The sequence below is a fragment of the Trachurus trachurus genome (genome assembly GCF_905171665.1).
Source record: "Trachurus trachurus genome assembly, chromosome: 1".
In the NCBI taxonomy this organism is placed as follows: Eukaryota; Metazoa; Chordata; class Actinopteri; order Carangiformes; family Carangidae; genus Trachurus; species Trachurus trachurus.
This window is the reverse complement of record NC_139891.1, coordinates 33570091-33594115: the sequence shown is the minus strand read 5'-3', so window position 1 is coordinate 33594115 and position 24025 is coordinate 33570091. Positions and strand designations below refer to the sequence as shown.

Here is a 24025-nt window from a genome sequence, read left to right as displayed (position 1 = left end):
CCTCCTGACTTGACTTGACTTCATAATCTACTTGGCTTCAGGTTTTTAAGTGGAGTGTGAACAGTTTTAGCATGTTCTGGTGTCTGCTGTCGTTAAAGACTTCCAGTATTTCAGCAGAAAAATGCAAATGAAGTTGTTGAAAAGAAGAATTTCTGTTGCTCTTCACTATCTCCTTGTGTCCTCCTCTGAGATGGTTGCCAAGGCTAATTAATTGCTACAGATGTAACATGGTTGTCATCTCATCTGCCAGACTGTGGTTTTCTGCATCTGGATCCTGATCTGAATCTGAACCAGAGTATGACATCGACACCTCGGGCTAAAAACAAAACAAAAAAACCTCCACACAGCGTTGAGTCTTTGACTGACTGGAGCTCCGGGAGGCGAAGCAGCAGCAGCAGCAGCAGCAGCAGCGGCAGCAGCAGCGGCAGCAGCAGCAGCAGCGACCGCTCTGACCGCTCTGACCTCGGCCGTGTCGTTTCAGCCACATGACCGCGCCACAGTGGCCGGTCCCACTAATCCTGTTGTCTTACCCTTTGACCCCGGACGCGGGGGAGAAGCCGGGGAAGGTTTTGAGGCTGTCGCTGGGGCTGGGGGTCTTCTTGGTGGAGAGGTCCAGGACGCCATCTGAGGGCGGAGAAGAGATTAAAGAGCTGTGAGTTCAACTTCAGACCTCATGAAAACACAATGAAAGGTGTTAAAAGTTAGTTAGTCGAGTGTTGCCTGTACTGACTGTAGGTCAGGGTTTGCTTGGAAGAGAAATCGCACCTGGTTTAAAACACATTTACATGTGTGAACACTTCCCTTCAGCCTGGCTTTTACTTAAAGGGACAACGAGGAGTTTCTATTTGGTTATAAAAAAGTCTCACGTTAATGTGGATGAATCTACGCTACCCACACTTGTTAATGGGCCCATTTTCGATAAATATCGTTTTGTCTCTATCGTTATTTTGTTATTATTAGTGGTGGTGGAAATGCTGGTCGAGCCGACCAGCGTTTCTTTACTTTCGGTTTCGTGGCGAGTCATGAGAATAACGCAGCCGAATCGCCGTTTATAGAACTACGACCATAAACCTCTGACTTTAATTCTTGATGAATGAAAACATGAGTCTGTCTTGCGCCGGTCAAAGAATTCTACGGTGCGCAGAGGCTCATAAATGTAGTGTGAAAACGCTTTGCTTTTCCAAAACTCCTCGTTGTCCCTTCAAATATGCTTTTAACTCGCCTCATACGATTCACTTATTTATTGTAATGATGTCCTAAAATGTACTTTCATATACTTTATTTAATATTATTCTGTTATTTACTTTCTTTTTGAATGCATCTTATCCTATTCTTTCTGTTTCTTCATTATGCTTTGTTTTTGTTTGCTAATGTTATTGCAGTTTCTTTAATCTGTTTTATTGCATCTCATCGCCAGCCATCTGACTCAATTTGTCTGGTTTTCTCTTTTTAGCTCATCAGTCGTCTCTCCTGCACAAATAGAGTTTGTGTGATTAATTCGTTGATAATTTTTTTCTCATTTGGTGACTTTATTGTTTAATGCAGCAGCAGAGACGGATACTGAGAAAGGATCCATATCAAGTTGTAACCAGAATTAAATAATATAATAAAGAGTTAAAGCAGTGAAGCCACTTAGAGAGAGATCTGTTTGTTGACTTTTGCATCTTTGCAGAACTGTTTATTCCCTTATTTATTTGTTCCATATGTTCACGACTGTAGATGATGAGTTTTCAGTGATCAGGTGAAGGTTAAGGATCAATACTTCTGATGCAGCCATGACTACGGCACATTTCAGCCTCGCTCGTTCTGTAACACGACCCCCGTGGATCATTTTCATCTTGTCTGTTGTTTCTCGCCACATCCTGAAGAAGAAGATGAGGAAGATGAAGATGATGAAGATATTTTCAGACTCTATCTATTCTTACTCTTCTGTTTTTTCTTTTTTTTTTTTTCTCCACCGGACGTGTTTTAACATCCGTCTTTTACATCTGTAATAATGTTTTGGATTCCTATCAAGATCTGATTAACCTGAGCGGGAGCACTGTTACCGTGGCAACCATATCATACATACATATATATACACTGTATATGTGTGTGTGTGTGTCCAGTCAGTGTGAATGTGAGCCGCCGTCACTCGGTTTTAAATTCAGTTCACCGCGTTGACGGCGACGCTGTGTTTTTAATCTTGTATGATAATCAAAGTGCTGAGAGAGGAGCTGTGTTATTTTTTTTTTATTTTAAAACATTTTTCATTGTGTGTCTATGTGTGTGTGTGTGTGTGTGTGTTATATATACAGTATGAGGCAGATAACACTCCCCTTCACTCAGACTTGCAAATGAACAGTGCTGCGTGTGTTAACAACATGAAGCGTTTGTAAAAATTTACCTCCACAGCGAGAGATCAGTCGTGTTTGAACTGTTTATTAATGAAATCATCATCATCATCTAATACATGTTAACAGCCTCCACAGCTGCTCCTGTGTGTGTGTGTGTGTGTGTTTGTCTGAGTATGACTTCTGCTTTGTGTGTTTGTGCGATGACAAAATAAGACTTTGAATTTGACTCTGCTGCGCGTCTGGAGGAGGAGGAGGAGGTAATGACAGACTTGTAACGTCGTGTAAATACGGCAACATGCAAAGTGTGAAATCTCAGTTAATTTGTGAATATGTTTGTCAAGGAAACCAGGTCACCACACACACACACAAATACACACACATACAGACACTGAGGACAAATTGTGTGAAAACGAGTTTAAACTGAGCTGTTTTTTTTTTATTTTTTAAATATTTGGTTATTCTCCGATGAAAATTAAAAAAATAATATGATTAAACTGATTATTATCAAACTCTTGACTGTAGTTTTTAATGATTTCAGGTCTCTGGGACAAACATTAACACTGAAATCGGTTTGCAAGGACATTAACTGATCGTTTTAGTTCAACCTTATAGACGTATTTTTCTATTTTTATCCACAAAAAATAAACACAAACAGAAATGCACACAGATGATCTCTTTCTCTTTGGGTGTTTTTGCTCGTGTAATCCCTAAAGTGCTGCCGACCTTCTAACCCCTCTGACCCACACGACCTTATATGGGCACAGGCCTCGTCGCGGCCTCACTAATAATCCGAGGCTTTTTGTTCGTTTGTTAATCGGACGCAAAACAGGAAACATTAGGTGATATTAAACGACTGTAGAAAAAAACAACAACAACAGCGTGAACGGCAGCACGTGTGTGTGTATGTGTGCGTTTATACACACACACATTAAGAGTTTAATACTGGAAAGTTTAATTTTAATCAAAATGCACTGGAGTCACAAAATGTCCAGTGATAACAGCCATGATTAATTACACATAACGAGTTACACTAATGAGGGCCTCCTCTGAGCTAATGAACATGTTAATTAGCATGTACATCGATGTTGGCGTGCCTGTTTTCACATAACACTCTGGTGGTAGTAATGAGACCTCCCTATGTTTCAGTATTCAGGAGTTTTAAGGGGGAATTTTTTTTAAAAAAGAAAAGAAAAAGACCAGCTCCCTTATCAGCAGGCAGATTTATGCAGCACGGCGCTCCCACTCTCATCACATCATGAACTGCAGCTCACAGGTTCACCGTTCAGCCATGTTTTCTGTTGTACAGTCGCTGAGCTCGCTACAACACCAGTGTTGTGTGTTAGCTTTTAGATAAACACCGTTTTTATTATTATTATTATTATTATTATTATTAACAGAAGCTCTTACAGGATGTTTATGGTGCATAGCAAGCATCTACAGTTTGTTACAAAAGGAACATAATCTTACAGACATCATCATACGAGGATTAGCCTATTTTAATGTTTCTGATACAGTTGCAAGGAATTCTGGGAAATTGGTGCCGTTTTGAAATGTAAACAGACTTTTACTTTGTGTTTAATGCTGCGTTCAAAACAACTCGGAGGTCGGAATTCCCAACTCAGAAGTTTCCGACTTCCGACATCTTTGCATTCACGCTGCAGGAACTTGGGAGAGAAAAAACATGGATACCCGAAGGAAGTTTGGCATTTGTGGCTCATTGCTGAATATGAATATGCAGCAGTAAATTAAATTTGTTTTGGAGGCAAATGAAGAGGAGAGGAGACGATGGGTGCACATAAAACGTCATAGCCTTGATAACCGTTAAACGTTATTTCCGTTACATACGAGGACCACAATACAACAATCACAGCTTAATATAAACGTAGTTCATATACTGCAATAATACACCAACAATATGCATTATGCATTAAAACCTCAACAAATAACTTAAAATTAGACCACTTAGACCCTCTCCATGATAAAGACCATACTATTGGTGTAATTTATATGTAGCTCAACGTGCAGCAGCACAGTTAGCCAAAGTGTTAGCTGTGATGCTAAAGTAGTTCAGAGACATTTCCAAGGAACCGGTCAAAACTAGTTCGATCCATTATCTCTCATCACTTAGCTCCTGCCCCGGGAAAAACCTTTTAAAACAATAATGAGGTCAAGCTATGGTGAGAGGCCTTCACTGAGAGACGAGCGTGTGTCTACATTTTAAACAAAATTATGCTAACAGCTCAACGAGTGGCGGTCAATGACTCATAACAGCTTCGATCCTGCTCAGACTGAAACTTTAAAATCATTAGCAGCCTGTTGTGTGACATTTTAGCGACAACGCTGCTACTGAATGAACTTGAAGACGAAGCAAAGCGTTTAATTATGACGGCCAAGGCAACTCTTCTCTGGAATAAAAGCTTATTCAGCTGGCTAGTTTATTGTGGACATTAAAAACACATTCCTGCCCTGATGAAGGCCGCAGAGGATGGCCGAAACATGTCGGCGTTTTCAATGTTGACAATGAACTAGCCACAGCTTTTAAGCTACAGAATGAACGTCAGATCAGAGAAACACTGGGCCCAAGGTATCTTACATTGCACTGCAGCAGTCACTCAAAAGACCCTGCTTGTTTACTAGCATCTTATTCTGTTAAATTTTCTGAAAACCTGTATGAGCCTGTACTTTCTTATAGGCTATAGAAAATCCACAGGAACTGATATAGACTCGGAACAATGAGCAGAATCGATAATCGCACTGGCATCAATAATCAGCCGTCCCCCTCTCAGCTTGTTTGGAATAAATAAATAATAATAAGTCTTCACCTGATCATTTGTCGACTCCTTTTCTCTATCTCCACCTCATCCTGAGTCTATAAACACTGTGTAAATGACAGTGGCTTTCTGCTGAACCTCACAGTTAATGTTTAATAAAATCAAAACGATTTCACCCTTCATGTTTAATTTAAAGTCATTTGATTCATTGATAATGTAAAAAAAAAAAAAAAAAAAAGATTTAAGGAGCATTAGAAATGTAATTTTTCCTGAAAGTGCAATTTAAAGGAGTGCGTGTATATGATCCAGCTTTGAGGATAATCTGTCAGAATTCATCTGAAAGGTGTTTTCTGTTCATGCATGCATGTGTGTGTGTGTGTGTGTGTGAGCGAGTGAGCGAGAGAGATAACGTGTGAGCATGCGGTGGATGTAAATGCCTAAATCTTTTTTGCAAAAATTAAGGAGGCTTACTGTAAGCAGATTCCAAAAAGCTGGTATTAAAGTGTGTGACCGGTCACATTGCGGTTGCACTCGCAGGGTGGAAACAGCGAGCTGTCGCTTCAACCCCGCGGCGTGTTCGGTGATGGAAACACCGACCCCCCGCTGGTTTAGTTTGATTAAACAGAGATTGAGTCCCGGGCTACATTTCAGAGCTCAGTCTACTGCTGCTTCTCAATCCAAAAAAAAAAAACATGACGGCTTTTCAGTGATCTGCTCATGAGCCAAATCTGCGCCGTGTCCACGCGTGGAGAATGAATCGGTTCTTCGATCGTCTCTCTGTTAACAAATCGTCTGATGTGTTGCCGCTTCTACACAAAGAAAACTTCCTCTGAACTGAGAAATATATATGAATGCATAAAATTGACTGGATTTATAAATGTAACATGAAAATGATGTGATAAACCTGTGCATACAAATGTTTTTATCTGGCAATATTGTGACGATTTATGGGTTTTGTATTTGCATTAGTTTTTTTTTTCTTGTTTGTTTATGAAATCTGGTTGTAATTTGTGTATCTTTTAATAATTACATCTATTTTTAGTATCATACAGGAGCCAAACACCAATACTGTTCACAGCGTCCTGATGAACCTGTATGTGTGTGTGTGTGTGTGTTCTGGTTTAACAGCAATGTGAGGACTGTGGTTTCACCAGTCCATTAAGGGGACGGTCCTATCCAGTTTTTCGTGCAGGTAATTCACAAGCCAATATTTATTTTCACACTCTGGTTTTCATCACAAGGCCTTTTTCACACAGAACTGCGGATGTTACTCAGCGAAAATGCAACATTATATTTATTTTTGGAGCTTTCGACTGGCGACTAAATGCATCAATCATGTTGCATATTACTTGACAAGTGACACAAACATTACAAAGACACTAGAGATTTGCTGTGTTAGAGGCAGTAGAGTTGGTAACAAGACGACGGTGATGCAGCAGGTTTGGCTAAATAATCAATGAGTAGGTGAGTGTTGTTGAGGCATGACGCGGAGGCAAAAAGCCACCAAACATAAAACTTTGGTTTATAATTGTTGCCTCCGACGCATATTCACATCACAGCTGGTATAAATGGTTTTGATGCGAACAAGTCGTCTGAGAATATTTGGCATTTCCGTGTCTTTTATCCGTCACGTCAAAGTCTTTAAAGGGACAATGAGGAGTTTCGGAAAGCAGAAGTGTTTTCACACTACATTTCCCATGAGCCTCGGCACAAGACGGACGAAAGCGAAAACATTTGCTAAGAATGTTTTCATTGATCAAGAATGAAAGTCGAAGTTCTGACCATAAACGATGCCAACTAGCGATCCGGCAGCGTTATTCCCATGACCCACTGGGCAGCGTCCGGGAAACTGAAACTAGGAAATTCTGGGCGACTCGACCACTAAATCTTTAAAGAAGAACTATGCAAGCCAGGTCGCTTTTCCTCTGTTTTGCTAACCCTCCGCCTGACCATGTGCATTTGTTTACAATGAAGCCGGCGAAAAATCAATCCGTGGAGCAGTGGATGACGTTAAAACATATATACAATGTTACGATGTGTATATTTAAGTGTATATTAAGTCTTAACTGCCATTAACAAAAGTTTGTGGCGGCCAGGTACTGTACTGATGTTGCAAGGTTGGTTTTTAGCCGTGAGACGCCAGGTGGAAGACAGAGAGCCTCCCTTCTCACTCGTAATAAGTCACAAGTCATGTAGTTAACGATCACAATTACTCCGGAGATTTTTAATTACAGTAAAAATGTAGCATAGCCACGGGAACTAATCCTGCTTAGTTCCTCTTTAAAGCAGAAGTAAGCGATATTTTTGTGTTAATATAAGTCTTAAATAGTTATATCTTCCGACAGCAATCACTTACATAGAGTGTTTGGTCTGAAACACGGGTCGGTCAGTCACTCTGCTCTGAGCCGAGGAGAAAACATTTATCGTATCCTACAGTTTTTATCCAATGAGGAGAGAGAACGGCATGAAGGGCTGTGTGTGCAGCCAAGGGATGCGCGTGAATGTGGTGACGTAGGGACGAGGACTGTTATGGTGCGTTCAAGGCAACTCGTAACTCGTGTTTTTCCGACCTGTGAAGTCGTACCAGTTCGATCTGGTACGAGTTCACGGGTCGGAAGTTACGAGTGGCCGTTATAGTGACTTTCACAGGTAAAACAGGTCGGAAAAACACGAGTGGGTTGCCTGGAACGCTACAAAGTCGTAAGTTGTGACTTGAAGCTGTAATTTACGGTTTCAAAAGCCTGCCTGGAACGCAGCATTAGCCAAAACGACCGGATCGCTTACTTCTGCCTTAACTCTGAAATGGAACCTGCTGTGGTGCTGTCTGTGTCTGAGTGTGTTGTGTGACACAACAAAGCGAGTGTGCTGCTGCTGCGTCTCTCACCCTGCTGGCTGGGCTCCGTGTCCACCTGGCTGTTCTTCTTCACGGTCAGGTCCAGCGGGCCGTCCTGGTCGGCCATGAGAAGCTTGCTGAGGACGGGGTTCTGTGCAGAGGCAGCAGCTGTTGTTCCTCCTCCTCCTCCGTTACTGGCCGTGCCGTTGCTGCTCTGGGTGCAGGTTGGTGCTGAGGCGGCAGCAGCGGCCACGGCGGCGTTGTTGGCTGAGGTGGGGCTGAGGCCCGGCGGCCCCGGGGTGGGGGAGGGGGAGGAGGAGGCCGACGATGGAGGGGAGCTCGGCGGGTGCGGCCCGGGCGGGGAGCAGGGGGCCGGGGCCAGAGACGCCGCTCTCGGCAGGCTTTGGTCCTTCATGGTGCCGTTGGGCAGGGGCAGGTCGTCCTGAGTAGTTTTTGAGGTATATTCGGCAGCGAACTGGCGGATCATTCGCTGCATGATCTCACGAGCCACTAGAGGAATGTGAGGGTCTGAGAAACTTGGGAGGTCTGGAGAAAGAGAAAGAGAAGGAGAAGGAGAAAACATGTCAGCATCGCATCCTCCAGGAATTTGTTCATGTTCAACAGCTTATTTATCCCATTTCATCCTGGAAGTGTAATCCTGATGCTTTACTCCAATAATCCTAAAATCACTGGGAAGCAGCAGCAGCAGCTAATCCGGCCTATTGACGGCGACGGACGCTCTGTGATCGCAGAGTGTTATGATGAGTGCTGCCGGTCTTCATCAATACGTTTCAATCGATTACTGATTCAACCAAAAATTAACACAACACTGTTAAAGGGATAGTTCACCCAAAACTGAAATTTCACTCATTATCTACTCACCCTCATGTGGACTAAGGGCTGGGAGAAGTTTCAGAGTCCTCCGTGGCTTCTCTGAGTTACAGGGGGTTTCGGCATATTTCAAGCTTGTTTGGTTTTGCTTCTCGCAGCTCCTTTTCCCAGTTCGTCAAATTTGACGTCAAATTTCGTCAAATTTGAAGCTTGAAACATAGACTTATTTAATTTTTTTCGGGACAATTTCGCATTTCGGGGCTTCAATACAAGACGGACATTACATACGAGCAGCATGGAGGTATTTGGATGTTTTTTGGTGTGTCTTTTTGTTACGAAGACAGTTGGTATCCATTTGCAACCGTTATATGGACATGCACTGCTACGCCGAGACCCCCTGTAACTCAGAGAAGCCACGGAGGACTCTGAAACTTCTCCCAGCCCTTAGTCCACATGAGGGTGAGTAGATAATGAGTGTGATTTCAATTTTGGGTGAACTATCCCTTTAATTATGACAAGAAGTCAGGCAGTGAGGGGGTTTTCAGATTAAAAAACAGTGTCTGGTACAAATCTGATCCATGTTTTTCAGATCATTTCATTTTATAGGTTCAATGATCAATCAAAAACACACACACCCTCATTTCCCCAGCTCTCCTCCTGTACTTGTTACTACAGAACAATGGAGGAAACAATAACATAGCAACAACTAAAGGTTGGGGGTTGTTTATCGTTAAGTATCCAAACTTATTACCATATTTATGATAATATATATGATAATATATCGTCTCATCATGTTGCACCATGCCCTTTGGAAACAAAGGAATCAGTTTATTTCACACCAGACTGAATAAGAAAAAAAAGAAAAGGAAAAGAAAAGAATAATCTTCCAATTGGGAGTCATGGTTTTGTATCTGGTCATTTAACCAGCGATTCACTGTGTAATTGAAGTGCACACAGCCGGAAAACAGCAGCAGCACCACGACTGAACGTGTGTCTGTGTGTGTGTGTGTGTGTGTGTGTGTGGCACAAGACACAGATGTCAGGAGTGAACTTTCCATTATCCCCCGCTGTGACAAAACAAACCCATATCAAACATGGTCATGGATCTGACTGGTTAATACACAACCAGCGAAAACAGTGACAGTGATGACACTCATTTGTTATTAATGCATTAATCTGGCCTTGTCCCAGATAACTCATTCACTCACCACTGATCTCTTCACAACCAGCACTTTATTATGTTATTTGGAGTCTTTTATGTTTGCAACCTTAAATCCTCCAAACAATACATTAGCCCCAAAACAACTAATCCTGAAGATATGATGAAATAATCCAAAAAAATACACATACATACATAATATATATATATATATATTGTATATGTAACACTGAATGTGCAGTATAACACTTAATCCAGCCTGCAGCTCCATAATATCCTATAGTTAGTAGTGATCACATAACTGCTGTCCCAGCATGCTCCTTGTTTTTAATCGTGCACTGATTGATATTAAGCACCAATGTGCTCAAGACTGAAGGTGGCATTTTGTTGAAGTGCTCAGGCTGAGAGTCGGGTTTATGTTTTTTTTTTATGTTCAGTAAAGCTCAACTCACTGTAGCTTCAGAAAATACAAAAATGTAAAATTGCAAAAGAAAACTAGAGAATGCATTTCCTGAAGGAAATACGTTACATTACCACACGTGAGCTTGTGTTGTCATAGTTATGAGGGATATTTTCTGAATTTGTCGCTGTTTTATCTGTTTGTCTATTGTACATTGATGAGCTTTCAAGGCCAGCGTAGTTTTATCCCTCAAGTGTGCTATATATTTTATGACTTGTGAAAAAAAAAGTGTTTATCTAATTCTGATCTAATATTCATTTTATTCGGCACTTATCAAGACAAAGCAATGAAAAGAAACAAAAAAAAGAGTGTTTTTTTTTTTGGATTAAAGTCGTGATGACACTGAGATATGAATACATAACAAACTAGATTCAAAGAGCCTGAAGGCAAAGACTTAAAAAATAATTACGTCTTTGTTCTATGAGTCTATTTAAAAAAGAGAGGCTAGAGAACAAAACTGCTTTCATCAATATTCAATAAAAACACGACTCTTGTTTTTAACAGTGTCACAATCCCACTAAATATCACAGTGTTGTACTTTTTTTAGAGGATGAAACCAGGTGTGTATGTGTCAGACAGCTGTGATTAAAGAAGTGGGCAAACGACGACACGAACAAAATCCGTTTGAAAGACAAATTCAAATTCAAAGTGAGACAGAAACTATCACATCACAGCGGTTTTATTATCCCGGCGTTTAGCAGCCTTTCATTTCCCAGCGTCGGTGTTTCAGCTCCACAGGCTTTAGAAACAGAGGTGGTGGTGCTGCTGCTGCTGCTGCTGCTGCTGCTGCTGCTGCTGCTGCCGTTTGTTGTTTGCAATAGATGGCCTAATCCTCTGCTAATGTTATTTGACTTCTAGCTGTAATCCCCGCGCATGAAATGATCTTTTTAACCTTGAAACAACAGAGACGAGACGTGTCTGTTGTGTTGTTGCAAAAAACCCAGGAAGTGTGTTAGCTTGTTGGAAACACTATTTAATCACACACAGCTTGATTTTTTTTGTTTTTTTGTCGTCAGGTGCACGCTGCCAAACTCTCCTGGAGGGAAACCCCCCTCGCATGTGCTTGTTGTGTGTGTGTGTGTGTTTGTCAGGAAGTGGCCGTTGTGTAACAGTTCGGGCGTGTGCGAAGGTACGCAGGAGGTCAGGAGGCTGCATTCTTTCAAAAAAAAAAGAGAGACAAAACCAAACATTTCCTTGAGAAGTTCAGGAATTCTGCCTAGAGGAAGTGTCTCGAGGCGACGGGAACAAAAGTGTCGGTGAGCACACACCGCTAAGTCCTTATCTCTCTGTGTGTGTGTGTGTGTGTGCAAGATTGCGGTGCACGGCTGCATGTACACATAACGGATACGTCACTTTGCATCCTGGGTATTTTTTAGGAGCTACATACCGTCTGTTGTATCACATTTAAACACCATTTAAAGGACAATTCCGGGCAAATTCAACTCGGGGCTGTATTGTCCTATCATTTTAGGTCTAAAAGAAGGAATCTGAAGATTTTCAGTTTAATTGCTCCTGTTTTGCAGTAGTTGTGTCTGTCCCCGCATCGCCACGGCAACGATGAATGGGAGTGGATGTAAGTTCTGCTGTTTAGGCTGTTTACATCCCTCAAAGCCGCAATGTTTTTCCACAGACAGCGTCAGATGGCGACTCAAACATCGAAAAGTTTATTTACTTCAAGCAAGCCGACATGTTTGTAAAACTAGATCTAATTCAAAGTCTCGCGCGAGACCCAAGTTGCAGTGGACAGTGTGTTCACGTGCAGTGGGAAGCTCCCGTTTGTGTCATAAACACAGGAATATCAACTCTTGACTTGCTTCAAGTGTACATTTTTTCCACAGACAGCGTCAGGTGGCGACTCAAACATGCGTTGAGAAGTTTTTTTTACTTGAAGCAAGTCAAGAGTTGATATTCCTGTGTTTTAGCTTTCCGACTGCACCTGAACACATCGAGCACGGCAACTGGGTCTCGCGCGAGACTTTGAATTAGATCTAGTTTTACAAACATGTCGGCTTGCTTGAAGTAAATAAACTTCTCGGTGCATGTTTGAGTCGCCATCTGACGCTGTCTGTGGAAAAAAATGCGTCTTTGAGGGATGTAAACAGCCTAAACAGCAGAACTTACATCCACTCCCATTCATTGCTGCCGTGGCGATGCGGGGACAGACACAACTACCGCAAAACAGGAGACATTAAACTGAAAATCTTTCCTTCTTTTAGACCTAAAATGTCCTTTAAGTTAGAAATAGAAAAGATAACAAAAACAACGCTGGACGTGGAAGAAAGATTCGTATAGATGCTTCGGATTGGTTTTCAACATCAATCAATCACTAATCAATTATAGTGTACAAATAGTTATTAATGAGTTTAGTCTAGATCAGATTAAACTCTTCACCTGCACCACCTGCAGCTGATTACACACAACAGTTGTTGACCGTTGTTGTGTAGCGTTGTGTTAGACAGCAGCAGGATGTTGGTGCATCATTATCAGACTGATGTGGTACAGAACAGAACAGAACAGAACAGTCCGAGTTGTGACGTCGCATGACAACGCATTCCTGAGTCTGTTGGTGAGTGTGTGCTGGTTATATACTGTGTATGTGTGTATGTGTGTGTGTATGTGTGTGTGTGTGTGTGTGTCCCATCATGCCTGTGTGCGACTGTTTATCCGACTATATATAGCAGCGCCACATGCAGCTCTGGCTGTGTGAGTGAAGCCAGATTGATTGGGGCTGGGCATTGATTGGACAGACATCTGCTTCCTCCCTGCTGGAAAAAAAAAAAAAACACCACAGAAGACGGAGCAGGATGCACTCCCACTCAGGAGGAGGATTATGACAACTCAGCAAATATTAGATTTCTTTTATGAGTCCTCCGGTGCATGTTAACAAATGCACTGATATGAAATCTAACATGAAATCTGCAGTGATTTAAAGATAGATGTTTGTGTTAAAGCTCCATACAGTATAAAGGTAGATGTTTGTGTTAAAGCTCCTTCAGAATAAAGGGAGATGTTTGTGTTAAAGCTCCTTCAAAATAAAGGTAGATGTTTGTATTAAAGCTCCTTCAGTATAAAGGTAGATGTTTGTATTAAAGCTCCATACAGTATAAAGGTAGATGTTTGTATTAAAGCTCCATACAGTATAAAGGTAGATGTTTGTGTTAAAGCTCCATACAGTATAAAGGTAGATGTCCATGTGTAGTGTGATTATAAAGCAGCTCTAGGTTCTATATTAATACTGTGAAAGTATCAAAGCCTCAGTCCACAGAGAAATGCACACAGCCTGTATTCAGAAACTGAGCCTTAAAACCAGCCGTCAGGACTTCCTGTCACTTTGTGATGTCACAACAAAGCCCCGCCCCCCTCACCACCTGGACCCACCATCCATCCAACGACTTTGCAGGATTTGGTTTCTCAGAGTGTTTTATTCTGAAATCTGCTCTATTTCTAATTGGATCAATTAAAAAAAAAAAAAAAAGACAGCCAATCACAATAGAGACAGCCTCCTCTCTTCTGATTGGCCGACACCAACCTGTTGTTTCTAGCTCCTAAGAGAAGCTGAGAGACGAGATGTAAAACTACACCAAGATGGTTTTTTGTTCTTCAAACTGCAAATATATGGAAATGACACTTCCTGGACCTTTAAAGTGTCAATCAGGACTCTGAAATTAACTAGATTTCAACCAATGAGATCCACTTCTTGAAGAAATGTTGGGTTTTAAAGGATCACACCCATAAAACGAACATGTTTTTTTAAATTAAATTAAATAATCATAACCTGAAGACTCCTCCAGGTCACACTGGTGCCTGAGGTTCAATGCATGAAGTTGCTGGGACGGGAGCAGCGTGTTCCTTTACTGTAATAATGTTGCTCAGTGTGACTGAGGAATAAGAGACCATAATACCTTAAGTGGCTAAAAGCAATTCAGCTGTGAAGTGTGCATGTGGGAAACAGGGTAGTCTGGCAAAAAGAGCTCTTTACAGGAAATTACACAGCGGGCTGCAGCCTTGCATTTGCCAGATAATGGAGAACAGAGGCCATCTTTGATATATTACATTTTGTCATGATTTTAACAAGTGCTGCGTTTAAAAAGCAAACAGGTTTTGTTTCACACCTCACTGCGGAGATGACTCACTTCTTTTGGCATCACATGGAACAGGGAGTTGATATTTACAAGACAAAAAAACTGCAAAAGTTTAAAATGCAATATGTAACCTGAGCATGATAAGTATTGTCATGTGTAATTTGTATAATGTGGAGTACTGCTGTGCTAAATGGTGTTTTTTTTTCTTTTGCATATTCATATTAAACTCACTGTGCATAAGGCTTTGTCCTTTGTTCTATTATTCTATTGCTTTGACTCTTTTTTAAATGAAGTCTTCCATTTTTCAGAGAACATCTCTCTTAACGCTTGATAAAAGATTTGTCTCTTTTCATTGGTGCCTACACATTTAGGATGGTTTTCATTCTCCTGCTTCAGCATCAAGGTCATTAAACTCTTCACAGAGGCATAAAAAAACAACTTACTGTGACATGAGTGCCAGCACCTTCACTTTAAAGCAATCATTTTGAGTTGGAGCACAAAAAAATCCACCCAATGTCAAAAGTGCCTGATGAAAAGAAGCTGACTATTTTGATGGCGCACAGTAAAAAAAAAAAAAAAAAAAAAAAAAAAGTGTATTCAAAACTCCAAGTAGACGATGTCAGGGTTTACAGAAAAGTCTCCTGTGAGTGTGATCACACCCAAGGCTGTTGTAAGTTTGCAGTAAGTTTGCATCAACAGTGCAGCAGTTTTATATTTGGCTCTTAACATTTAGGCAGCAATCCTCATGTGACTAATTATACAAAAGTCCTACAGTGAAGCTGGACCTCTCCCGTGCTCTGATTTCGGTCCCTGTAGTCAGCCCGAATGTGTTATGAGACCTCATCAAATTTTGATTAACCCTCAAAGAAACCCCCGCCTGGCTCTCATGACCGGTCCTTAATGATTTCAGCTGTTTGATATATTTTAGTTTTAATTTTTAAGGCAATTGCCAAACAGCAGTCGCAACAAGCCTCAGATCCACCACCACTCTTCTCCTCTATCCTCCCAAATTCAGCACTAGTATCTCATTAATACACCACCACAACCACCGTGTAGTAGAACAACCTTCCCACATGGCCTCCCATCGTAATGATGGCACGGTTAGTAAAGGGTCGTAAAAGTGGGTCGGCCTCTTTGGCCCAGATAAACCAGTTTGAGGTTTACCTAGAGGGCAGAAATGGCCTTGTTCCAAATGTAAAACTTTGGAAAAGTTACATGTGGCGTCCCACAGGGATCGATCCATGGCCCTCTTTTTATCCAGTTACGAACTACACAAATTCTCATGTTACGCAGACGATGCACAACTTTATACATTCGTCTCTAATGGAGATACAACTCCCCCCTGTTTCAGAGCATTCAAACTCTCAATCATGTATAATTTTTCACAATTAAGTGAATCTAATCTAATAATTTTACTACCTGACAAACTGTAATTCACATTTCATGACTAAATTGCTGTTTTTTGTCCCCCTATCCAACCAAAACAGACATTAGTAATTATCCTAAAGCACTTAATATACACATCAAATTAAGTGCTATAAGATTATTAACTGATTTAACATAAACTGACATTATAGAAAGAAAGGTTAACTCTTCTCATTACTTTGATTTTATGAAAAAAGGACCATGATCTCAGCACTGGTAATAAAAAAGAAATAACTTTGTCTGTTTGAACTTTGGCGACAAAGTATAAAAGTATAGAAGTGTTAAAATAAGTCTTAAAACAAAAAGTAATAAGGATTCTTCTTCCCACTGTGGCCAATTCTACACTTTTTTAATTTCCATTCACAAGTCCTACACTGTCTGGCCTCAACTCCAGCTGGGATGGAAAATAATTAAATGCAAGTACCTAATATGTAAAAGATTTAATGGTGTCTGGTATTACATACTTTTTAATGTGGTTCATTTTTGTGAAATTCTTCAATATTCACTGATTTCCCAAAGGGGTTTACCAAATTTTCTGACAGGTCCTCCCTGAAATGTGCCTCTGGAAATACCAAGATATTCCAGATATTCGAGACCAGAGGGAATGTGGTAATGAGTAGTGAAATGACTGATGAGGTGTGTGTGTGTGTGTGTGTGTGTGTGTGTGTGTGTGTGTGTGTGTGTGTGTGTGTGTGTGTGTGTGTGTGTGTGTGTGTGTGTGTGTGTGTGTGTGTGTGTGTGTGTGTGTGTGTGTGTGTGCGTGCGTGTCCTACCTTTTCTGTGTAACACAGCATTGAGGAAGTCTTGGGCCTGTCTCTCCAGCCGGCTGAACCGAGACTGCTCCTGTTTGAAGTCTTCACACTCCGACAGCACCTGGCTGCCGCCACCGTTTTCTGCAATGTGGTCCTGCACACACACACACACACACACGCACACACAAACAGACACACATAGAAACCAAAGAGTGAGTAAAGCTCTGGGCTCTGTCAAAAAACAAAAAAACAACCAACTCTTTCACAGCATCACATCACAACTTATCTCAGAAACATGAAGATTTCTCCTTCATTTGGTTTGAAACCTGATGTTCCAAGTTTTATGTGTGTACACTGGATATTTATTATTTCATATCTTAAAGCAGAAGTGAGTGATATATTTGTGTTAATATAAGTCTTAAATAGTTATATCTTCCGACAGCAATCACTTACATAGAGTGTTTGGACTGAAACACGGGTCTCTCAGTCCCTCTGCTCTGCTCTGAGCCGAAGAGAAAACATTTATCGTATCCTACAGTTTTTATCCAATGAGGAGAGAGAACGGCATGCAGAGCTGTGTGTGCAGCCAAGGGATGCGCCTGAATGTGGTGACATAGGGACGAGGACGTTATGGTGCGTTCAAGGCAACTCGTAACTCGTGTTTTTCCAACCTGTGAAGTCGTACCAGTTCGATCTGGTACGACTTCACCGGTCGGAAGTTACGAGTGGCCGTTATAGTGACTTTCACAGGTAAAACAGGTCGGAAAAACACGAGTGGGTTGCCTGGAACGCTACAAAGTCGTAAGTTGTGACTTGAAGCTGTAATTTACGGTTTCAAAAGCCTGCCTGGAACGCAGCATTAGCCAAAACGACCGGATCGCTTACTTCTGCTTTAACTTTTAGATTAAATAGATATGTTTTTTTTATATATATATTTGAGTGATTGAGACATTTGGCATTAGTCCTGGGAAAAAAGCAATAAACGGAGGAAATTTAAAAAAAAATTCAATCCAATTTACTAATCATTTGATTTTTATATCTTGCATTCCTAAGTGTTTGTGTTCTTCCTGTCATACAAGCTGATATAATTTCATGGTTCTGATTGACAACAACATTCGGAAAAAAATAACAACAACAACTGCTAATGTCTAATTTAAAACAGATTTGTTTCATCTTTTTGGGATGGCGCAGATTGAAACTATTAACACCTTGATTAGTTTGCTGAGATGATCCACTGATTCATTTCCATAGCTGAAATAAACACTCACTGAGCATTTTATTAGGAACACACTGTGCAGCAGATACAGATTTTTGTGTGATTGCAGTGTTTTTAACTGAAATGCATGCAAGTTTTTATCCCAGTCACTAAGATAACCAACCACTCTTTACAACTGTGGTGAGCAGAAATACACATCTCAGGGTGGAAAAACCAACTGGACTGGAAACAGAAAAAGAAAAAGAAAAGTAGCCTAGTCTGGTCTGATGGATCTGATCTGGATTTGCGCTGAGGCAGCAGATGGTCGGTTCACACTTTAGCATCAACAGCATGAATCCGTGAACCCCGGCTGCCTGGTGTGGTGGTGGTGGTGGTGGTGAAACGGTGTGACGAGTCTTTTCTTGGCTCAGTCAGCACCAGTCAATCACCAGTTTGGACGCCACAGCTGATCTGAGCATCTCTTGTCTGCTCTCCTCTTCGTTCATCCATTTATAGCCACGGTTTGCCATCTTCTATAGTGGCGACCTCCAGCTTTATATTACTCCATATCATAAAGCAGATATTAGTAACAAGGGCTGTTACTGTGTCCATCAAACGTGTTTTCTTGCTATACAAATCTATCTTCTATACAGATCCTAAGAAGTTTGGCATTCACAGAAATCAATGGAGAAAAAAAATGCTCTTGGCGGTGACCATGCTCAGAGCGCTTCATTTCCAGTAGAAATCTGTTCAACTTTTAGAACAACCAATTAAAATCCAAGAAGGGGCTGCACATACGTTACCAATAACAACAACACAACCTGAGACAGGTTGAGGTTTTTATTCTGCACCCACACTCTGCTTCTGAAGGTCGGCCTACCTCAGGGTCCGTGTCCAAAGCTGCAGCTAAACATTGCTAATATGTGTTTCTTACGCTCCATCGTATGCAGACTCACATGCAACAGGGAAAATCAAATAACTGACGGAAACATGTGGCGATATGCATTGTGTCAGTTCACCTTTCTGTCACCTAGTAAATAATAACTGAGAGTCCTCAACTACAGTTCCCAACCGGATGCCCTGGTTCAGGCTGAACATATACATACAAATGTCCTTTCAATGACTTTATAAGACAAAAACTTTTTAGTAAATAGATCCAAATAACGAATTTGTGTGGTTGGATGATGCTGAGACGCTAAAACATCTTTATTTCTTGAAAAGGCCTGGGCAATGAGACGAAGAGCGATATACAAATGAGTACTGAAAGTAATCTTGTGTGGCGGGTAGTACCAACAGGAACGACTGTCTAGTTTTTGATTCATCAGTAAATGTGTCTTGTAAACCCATATGGGATGGACCAATGGTGGCATGGCACGAAAATAAATATTTATACATTCACTCATTCATACAAATGACTCGCCAGGTCGGACCTCAGGCTACCTGAGTCCCTCACTGTAAACTCAAGAATTCTTTTGTTCCAACTTCTATAAAATTTCTTAACGATACTTATTGAGTTTGTGCAATCATTTTTATACTATGGTGAATTTATGAGGTGTATGTATGTGCTTCCTTATGGGATATGTGCAATATGTGTTATGTTATGTACTTGCTGGTGTTGGTATGTCTGAGGTTGTATTGTTTGTCGTCATTGTGGCCATCAAGACATTTCTGGCGCAGCTACAGAGTCCAAGACAAATTTCCCTGAGCGGGACAATAAAGTTTATCGTTATCGTCTCGTATTCTCGCTGGTTGCCATGCGTGAAATGCACTGACAGTGAAAAGGCACCGTTTTTTTTCTTTGGGCTGGGTACACCCCTACACTTTGTGCCGTGTTTACTGTTATGGAGCATGCGCGCATTCATTTGTCCAGTTTCAGTCCGATTAAGGCAAACAGAAGAAAACCTGTTTCCAATCACATTATCTGGGTGTTTTAGTCGGGTTTGGAGAAGTCCGGTCTTAGTCGGACTCACATGCACTTCAGTTGTCCAGTTATAGTCGGATTAAGGCCATAATTTGTTTTTTTCAACTGATGAAGCCGGTACCAACCAACCAACCAACCAACAGACACTCGGCTCCACAACCTGCTGCTAGAGACTCATTATCAATAAGCTCAAGTCACCAACCGGCCAATGACTGGCTGAGGAGGAAGCGTGGCTGCTGGGCTACGTCTCACTTCAGCCATTGTTGAAGGCTGGACCTTTATCGAGCCAACAGCCAATCACACAGCTTCCTCAGGATATCCAGGGTCCAGAGCGGACCGGCGAGACGCTGGGATCCCTCTAAACAGAGAGCGTGTGAATCCAGTCGTAGAGAGGGATTAACGCCGCCGTTACAGCGTCGTGGTCGTCTCTCGTATAATGAGCGCGTTGCCACCATTGTTTTTACAGCCCTGAGTGTGTGTGTGTGTGTGTGTGTGTGTGTGTGTGTGTGTGTGTGTGTGTGTGTGTGTGTGTGTGTGTGTGTGTGTGGATGGTGAAAGACAAAGCAACAAACACAGATGAGTGTGTTTTTAAGGCCACCCCTCCTCCTCTCTCTCTTCTCTTTCTGCTGGCAGTTTGTGTGGCTTCAGATCAATGAATCAATGGTTCCCGCCCACTGAAGCTCCTGGCATTTCACAAACAAGCAGAGGGTAATAACAGCGAGACGCAGAAAAAGCCTTCAAGCCCCTAACGGATGAATAAAAGATGAAAATTGTATTGAGTGAGAAGAGGAATACAATTAAGCCTGTTGCAAATTTTGTCTCATACATGTCACGATTTGCACAATATGAGAGGCTAACATAATTATTGACCAGTCAGACAATAGTGCAGAACAGATCTGCTGTAATCTCTGCCCGGCTTTCTTTAATTGATTTTTCTCTTATTTATTTAGATTTTTTTCTTTTTTTTCTCCCATTTGGTTCCATTTGAGTCTTATCTGTAATTACTGCATTTCACGGAGCAGCTTTGTGCTTGTGTACATTTTATGTACATTAGCAGCAGTGAGAGCTTTGGCAGCCTAGAGGCTGTTAGCATGATGTTATTAGCATGAGGCGAGGGATGCAGCAGAGTGGAGCCGGGGAGCGACAGATGGGGGTTGGTGGAGTGGAGGTGGTGCAGCCGGGATGTTTTTAGGAGACAGATGGCCGACCTCAGAGGTCAGGCCGGGGTCAAGTTGAAAAACATGTGAAGGCTCGACGGCTGAGTGAAGGACGCCTTCTCCTCACTTCCTTCCTTCCTTCCTTCCTTCCTTTGCTTGCACCCTCGTTCCCTTGTTTCACCACCACCACCACACTCCAAAAAATAAAAAGTGATGATGGGAAACATCCAAAAAAAATCACTAATTAACAACTGCAAAGAATTTAAGAGGAATTTAGGAGGAGGAGCTTTAAGAATAATGAAAAACATCTACAACGTCATCTGCTGATGAAGATCATGTGACACAGTCAAAAGCTCCACAGGAAATGAGTGGTATCAATACAAGTTTCTATTTGTTACCTTAACTTAAATCTATTGATTATCATGTGATCAGAGGTAGATGTTTGTGTTAAAGCTTCATAAAGGTAGATGTTTGTGTTAAAGCTCCATACAGTATAAAGGTAGATGTTTGTGTTAAAGCTCCATACAGTATAAAGGTAGATGTTTGTATTAAAGCTCCATACAGTATAAAGGTAGATGTTTGTGTTAAAGCTCCATACAGTATAAAGGTAGATGTTTGTATTAAAGCTCCATACAGTATAAAGGTAGATGTTTGTGTTAAAGCTCCATACAGTATAAAGGTAGATGTCCATGTGTAGTGTGATTATAAAGCAGCTCTAGGTTCTATATTAATACTGTGAAAGTATCAAAGCTTCAGTCCACAGAGAAATGCACACAGCCTGTATTCAGAAACTGAGCCTTAAAACCAGCCGTCAGGACTTCCTGTCACTTTGTGATGTCACAACAAGCCCCGCCCCCTCACCACCACCGAACAGGGACCGCGGATCGTATGGACACCATTTTCTTTTTGGTGTCTAAGCGGGCGTTTGTGGTCACATAAATACTTTGTCTCGAGACGCCTCCATGTTCTTTGTCATTGGTTCAATAACCTCGTTATTATTCTGCTCCAATCACTTTTTAGGCAAATGAGAAACTCTGAGAGGAGCCACTCTGCTGCTGTGGGAGTCTCACTAATTTACACCCGTGTCACCATCCTCCTCCTCCTCCTCCTCCTTTTTCCACATACTATGTACACGCACACACATACACACTCACATCCAAATCATTATGTAGCATTCCTTTCATAAGCTAAATTGGGGTCAAGACGATGATGGCTGAAAAACACAAATAACAAGTATGTAGCCGCAGGAGGAGGAGGAGGAGGAGGAGGAGGAGGAGGAGGAAGACAAAGACGTGTACCTTATAACACAAAGCTCAAAATGGCTGCAGACAAAAAAAAACACAAAATGTTTGGACAAAAGGAACGGGATCAACTGAAAAGATTAATTAGAAGAGGAAAGCAGCGTCTCTGTTCTTTAAATAAAAACATCAACAACCAACAAATCACGACAAAACACACATTTGCACCTTTTCTTGTGTCTTCATTTTGAAAATAAGTATCAGCTGCTGCACAGTTTATATTTAAAATGCACTAATTAGCTACAGTATGTGATAGTTTAGGTTACTTGTTCTTTGTTAAACGTGACTTTGTTTTACAGACCGACTACACACTGGAAAGTAGCTACAAACTTGGTCTTTTCAAACATTTTGAAAAAATATTGTTAATGAACATATTATTTTTGATATATTTACACAAAACAGATGCGAAAAGATAAGATATTTTGGTGAAACGTCAAGAGTTTAGCTAGCATACGGATTAGCCTAGCCACCTTAGCTTAGCCTAGCCATTACAATGACATCAATCCTTTCAAAAACCTTAAAAATTGTACCAAAAACGTAAAATTATCCATTGAAGCTTCACTTTATGACCATCTATAAGGTTTTTTTTTAAAGATATTTGTTGAGTTTAATTTGCTATTTTCTCGTTTGTTGTTGTTATTTTTCTTCATGGTTCTTCCCCTAGCAAACCGAGGTGTTGTGAAGAGCAACACGACTAAGCACCTACCTTGACTTTCTCGCGTCGTAAGCAGCAGAAGAGACAGTTTTCATCAAAGGACCAGTCGGACACTTCCTCGGGCTCGCAGTCTGGACCGGGACAGAAAGACAGAAAGCACACGGTTACATCCAGATAAACTCCCATAATCCTCGGCGTGACAAACAATGAAGACGAAGAAAACAGCAACACAACGCCTCCTTTCTTTTGTCTCCTCTGTTTTCTCTTTGACTTTTAGCTTTAGATGTTTGTTAGTTAGTTTGTTTGGACCATGTGTTTGTCATCTGTCACATTAGTTGAGTCCAAACAAATTTCCGTCAGTACGATAAATAGTAATGTTGTGACAGTTTATATAAATTAAATTCAACCTTCATTCCCACACTGTAGACGGCCTGCCCATGACACGATACATAAGTTTAGTAATTAAATTCCTTCCATTGTGTAATTGTTTTCAATTAATTCTTCTATGTTAAATATATCATGAAGTTCTACTGACAGAAATGTGCTTTAAATGACCAAAATACAGGTTGAGTCTTAACAGCCGAGGGGCAGAACGCCACAACAACAGTTGAAGCCGATGATTTAATCACAGCAGTGTGTAACTTTATTTATCAACTCAACGCTGCAGAAACAAGAGGCCACACCTGTGATTGACAGGTAATCAAGTTCATCGGAGCCCGAAGACGACGGACACGGTGTTTATCAGTCCTTCTGACGACGGGGGAATAACATTCTCACGGTCCTTCGCTTCACATTTGACTGTGAAAATCAGCAAAACTTGAAGTCCTGAGGTGATAAATGTAACAGCCTCACATTCACACTGGAGCTGTGCCGCACCTGGACACCTGCTACCTGTCGGCGCATCAGTGGTTTTCATCAGGTAACGAAACAAAGTCTGACTTCTAACAGGAAGTTTCTATTAAAGACACTTTAAAAGGGTCAAAAGTCAAGAAATCATATTTATTATTTTCTGCATCTGCCAGGCTCTTATTTTGAAATGCCACACTAGCAATTCCAATCACATATCTTTAAAGGGATAGTTCAACATTTTTGGCAAATTGGCCCATTGCCATAATCCCTATAGTCATAGCAGTAGGTTCGTTACCTTTAA

General features: G+C 41.2%; 1 protein-coding gene across 1 annotated transcript in view; it reads right to left on the bottom strand.

Annotated features, from left to right (window-relative positions):
* lcor (ligand dependent nuclear receptor corepressor) overlaps positions 1 to 24025 on the bottom strand; it is a gene marked incomplete at both ends in the record, with an annotated part of 91105 nt that overhangs the window by 6195 nt on the left and 60885 nt on the right. Inside the window, 4 exons of the mRNA XM_083970304.1 lie at positions 531 to 624; positions 7992 to 8486; positions 16671 to 16803; positions 22927 to 23006. Of these exons, the coding sequence (XP_083826430.1) occupies positions 531 to 624; positions 7992 to 8486; positions 16671 to 16803; positions 22927 to 23006 (802 nt within the window). The remainder of the gene's footprint in view (positions 1 to 530; positions 625 to 7991; positions 8487 to 16670; positions 16804 to 22926; positions 23007 to 24025) is intronic.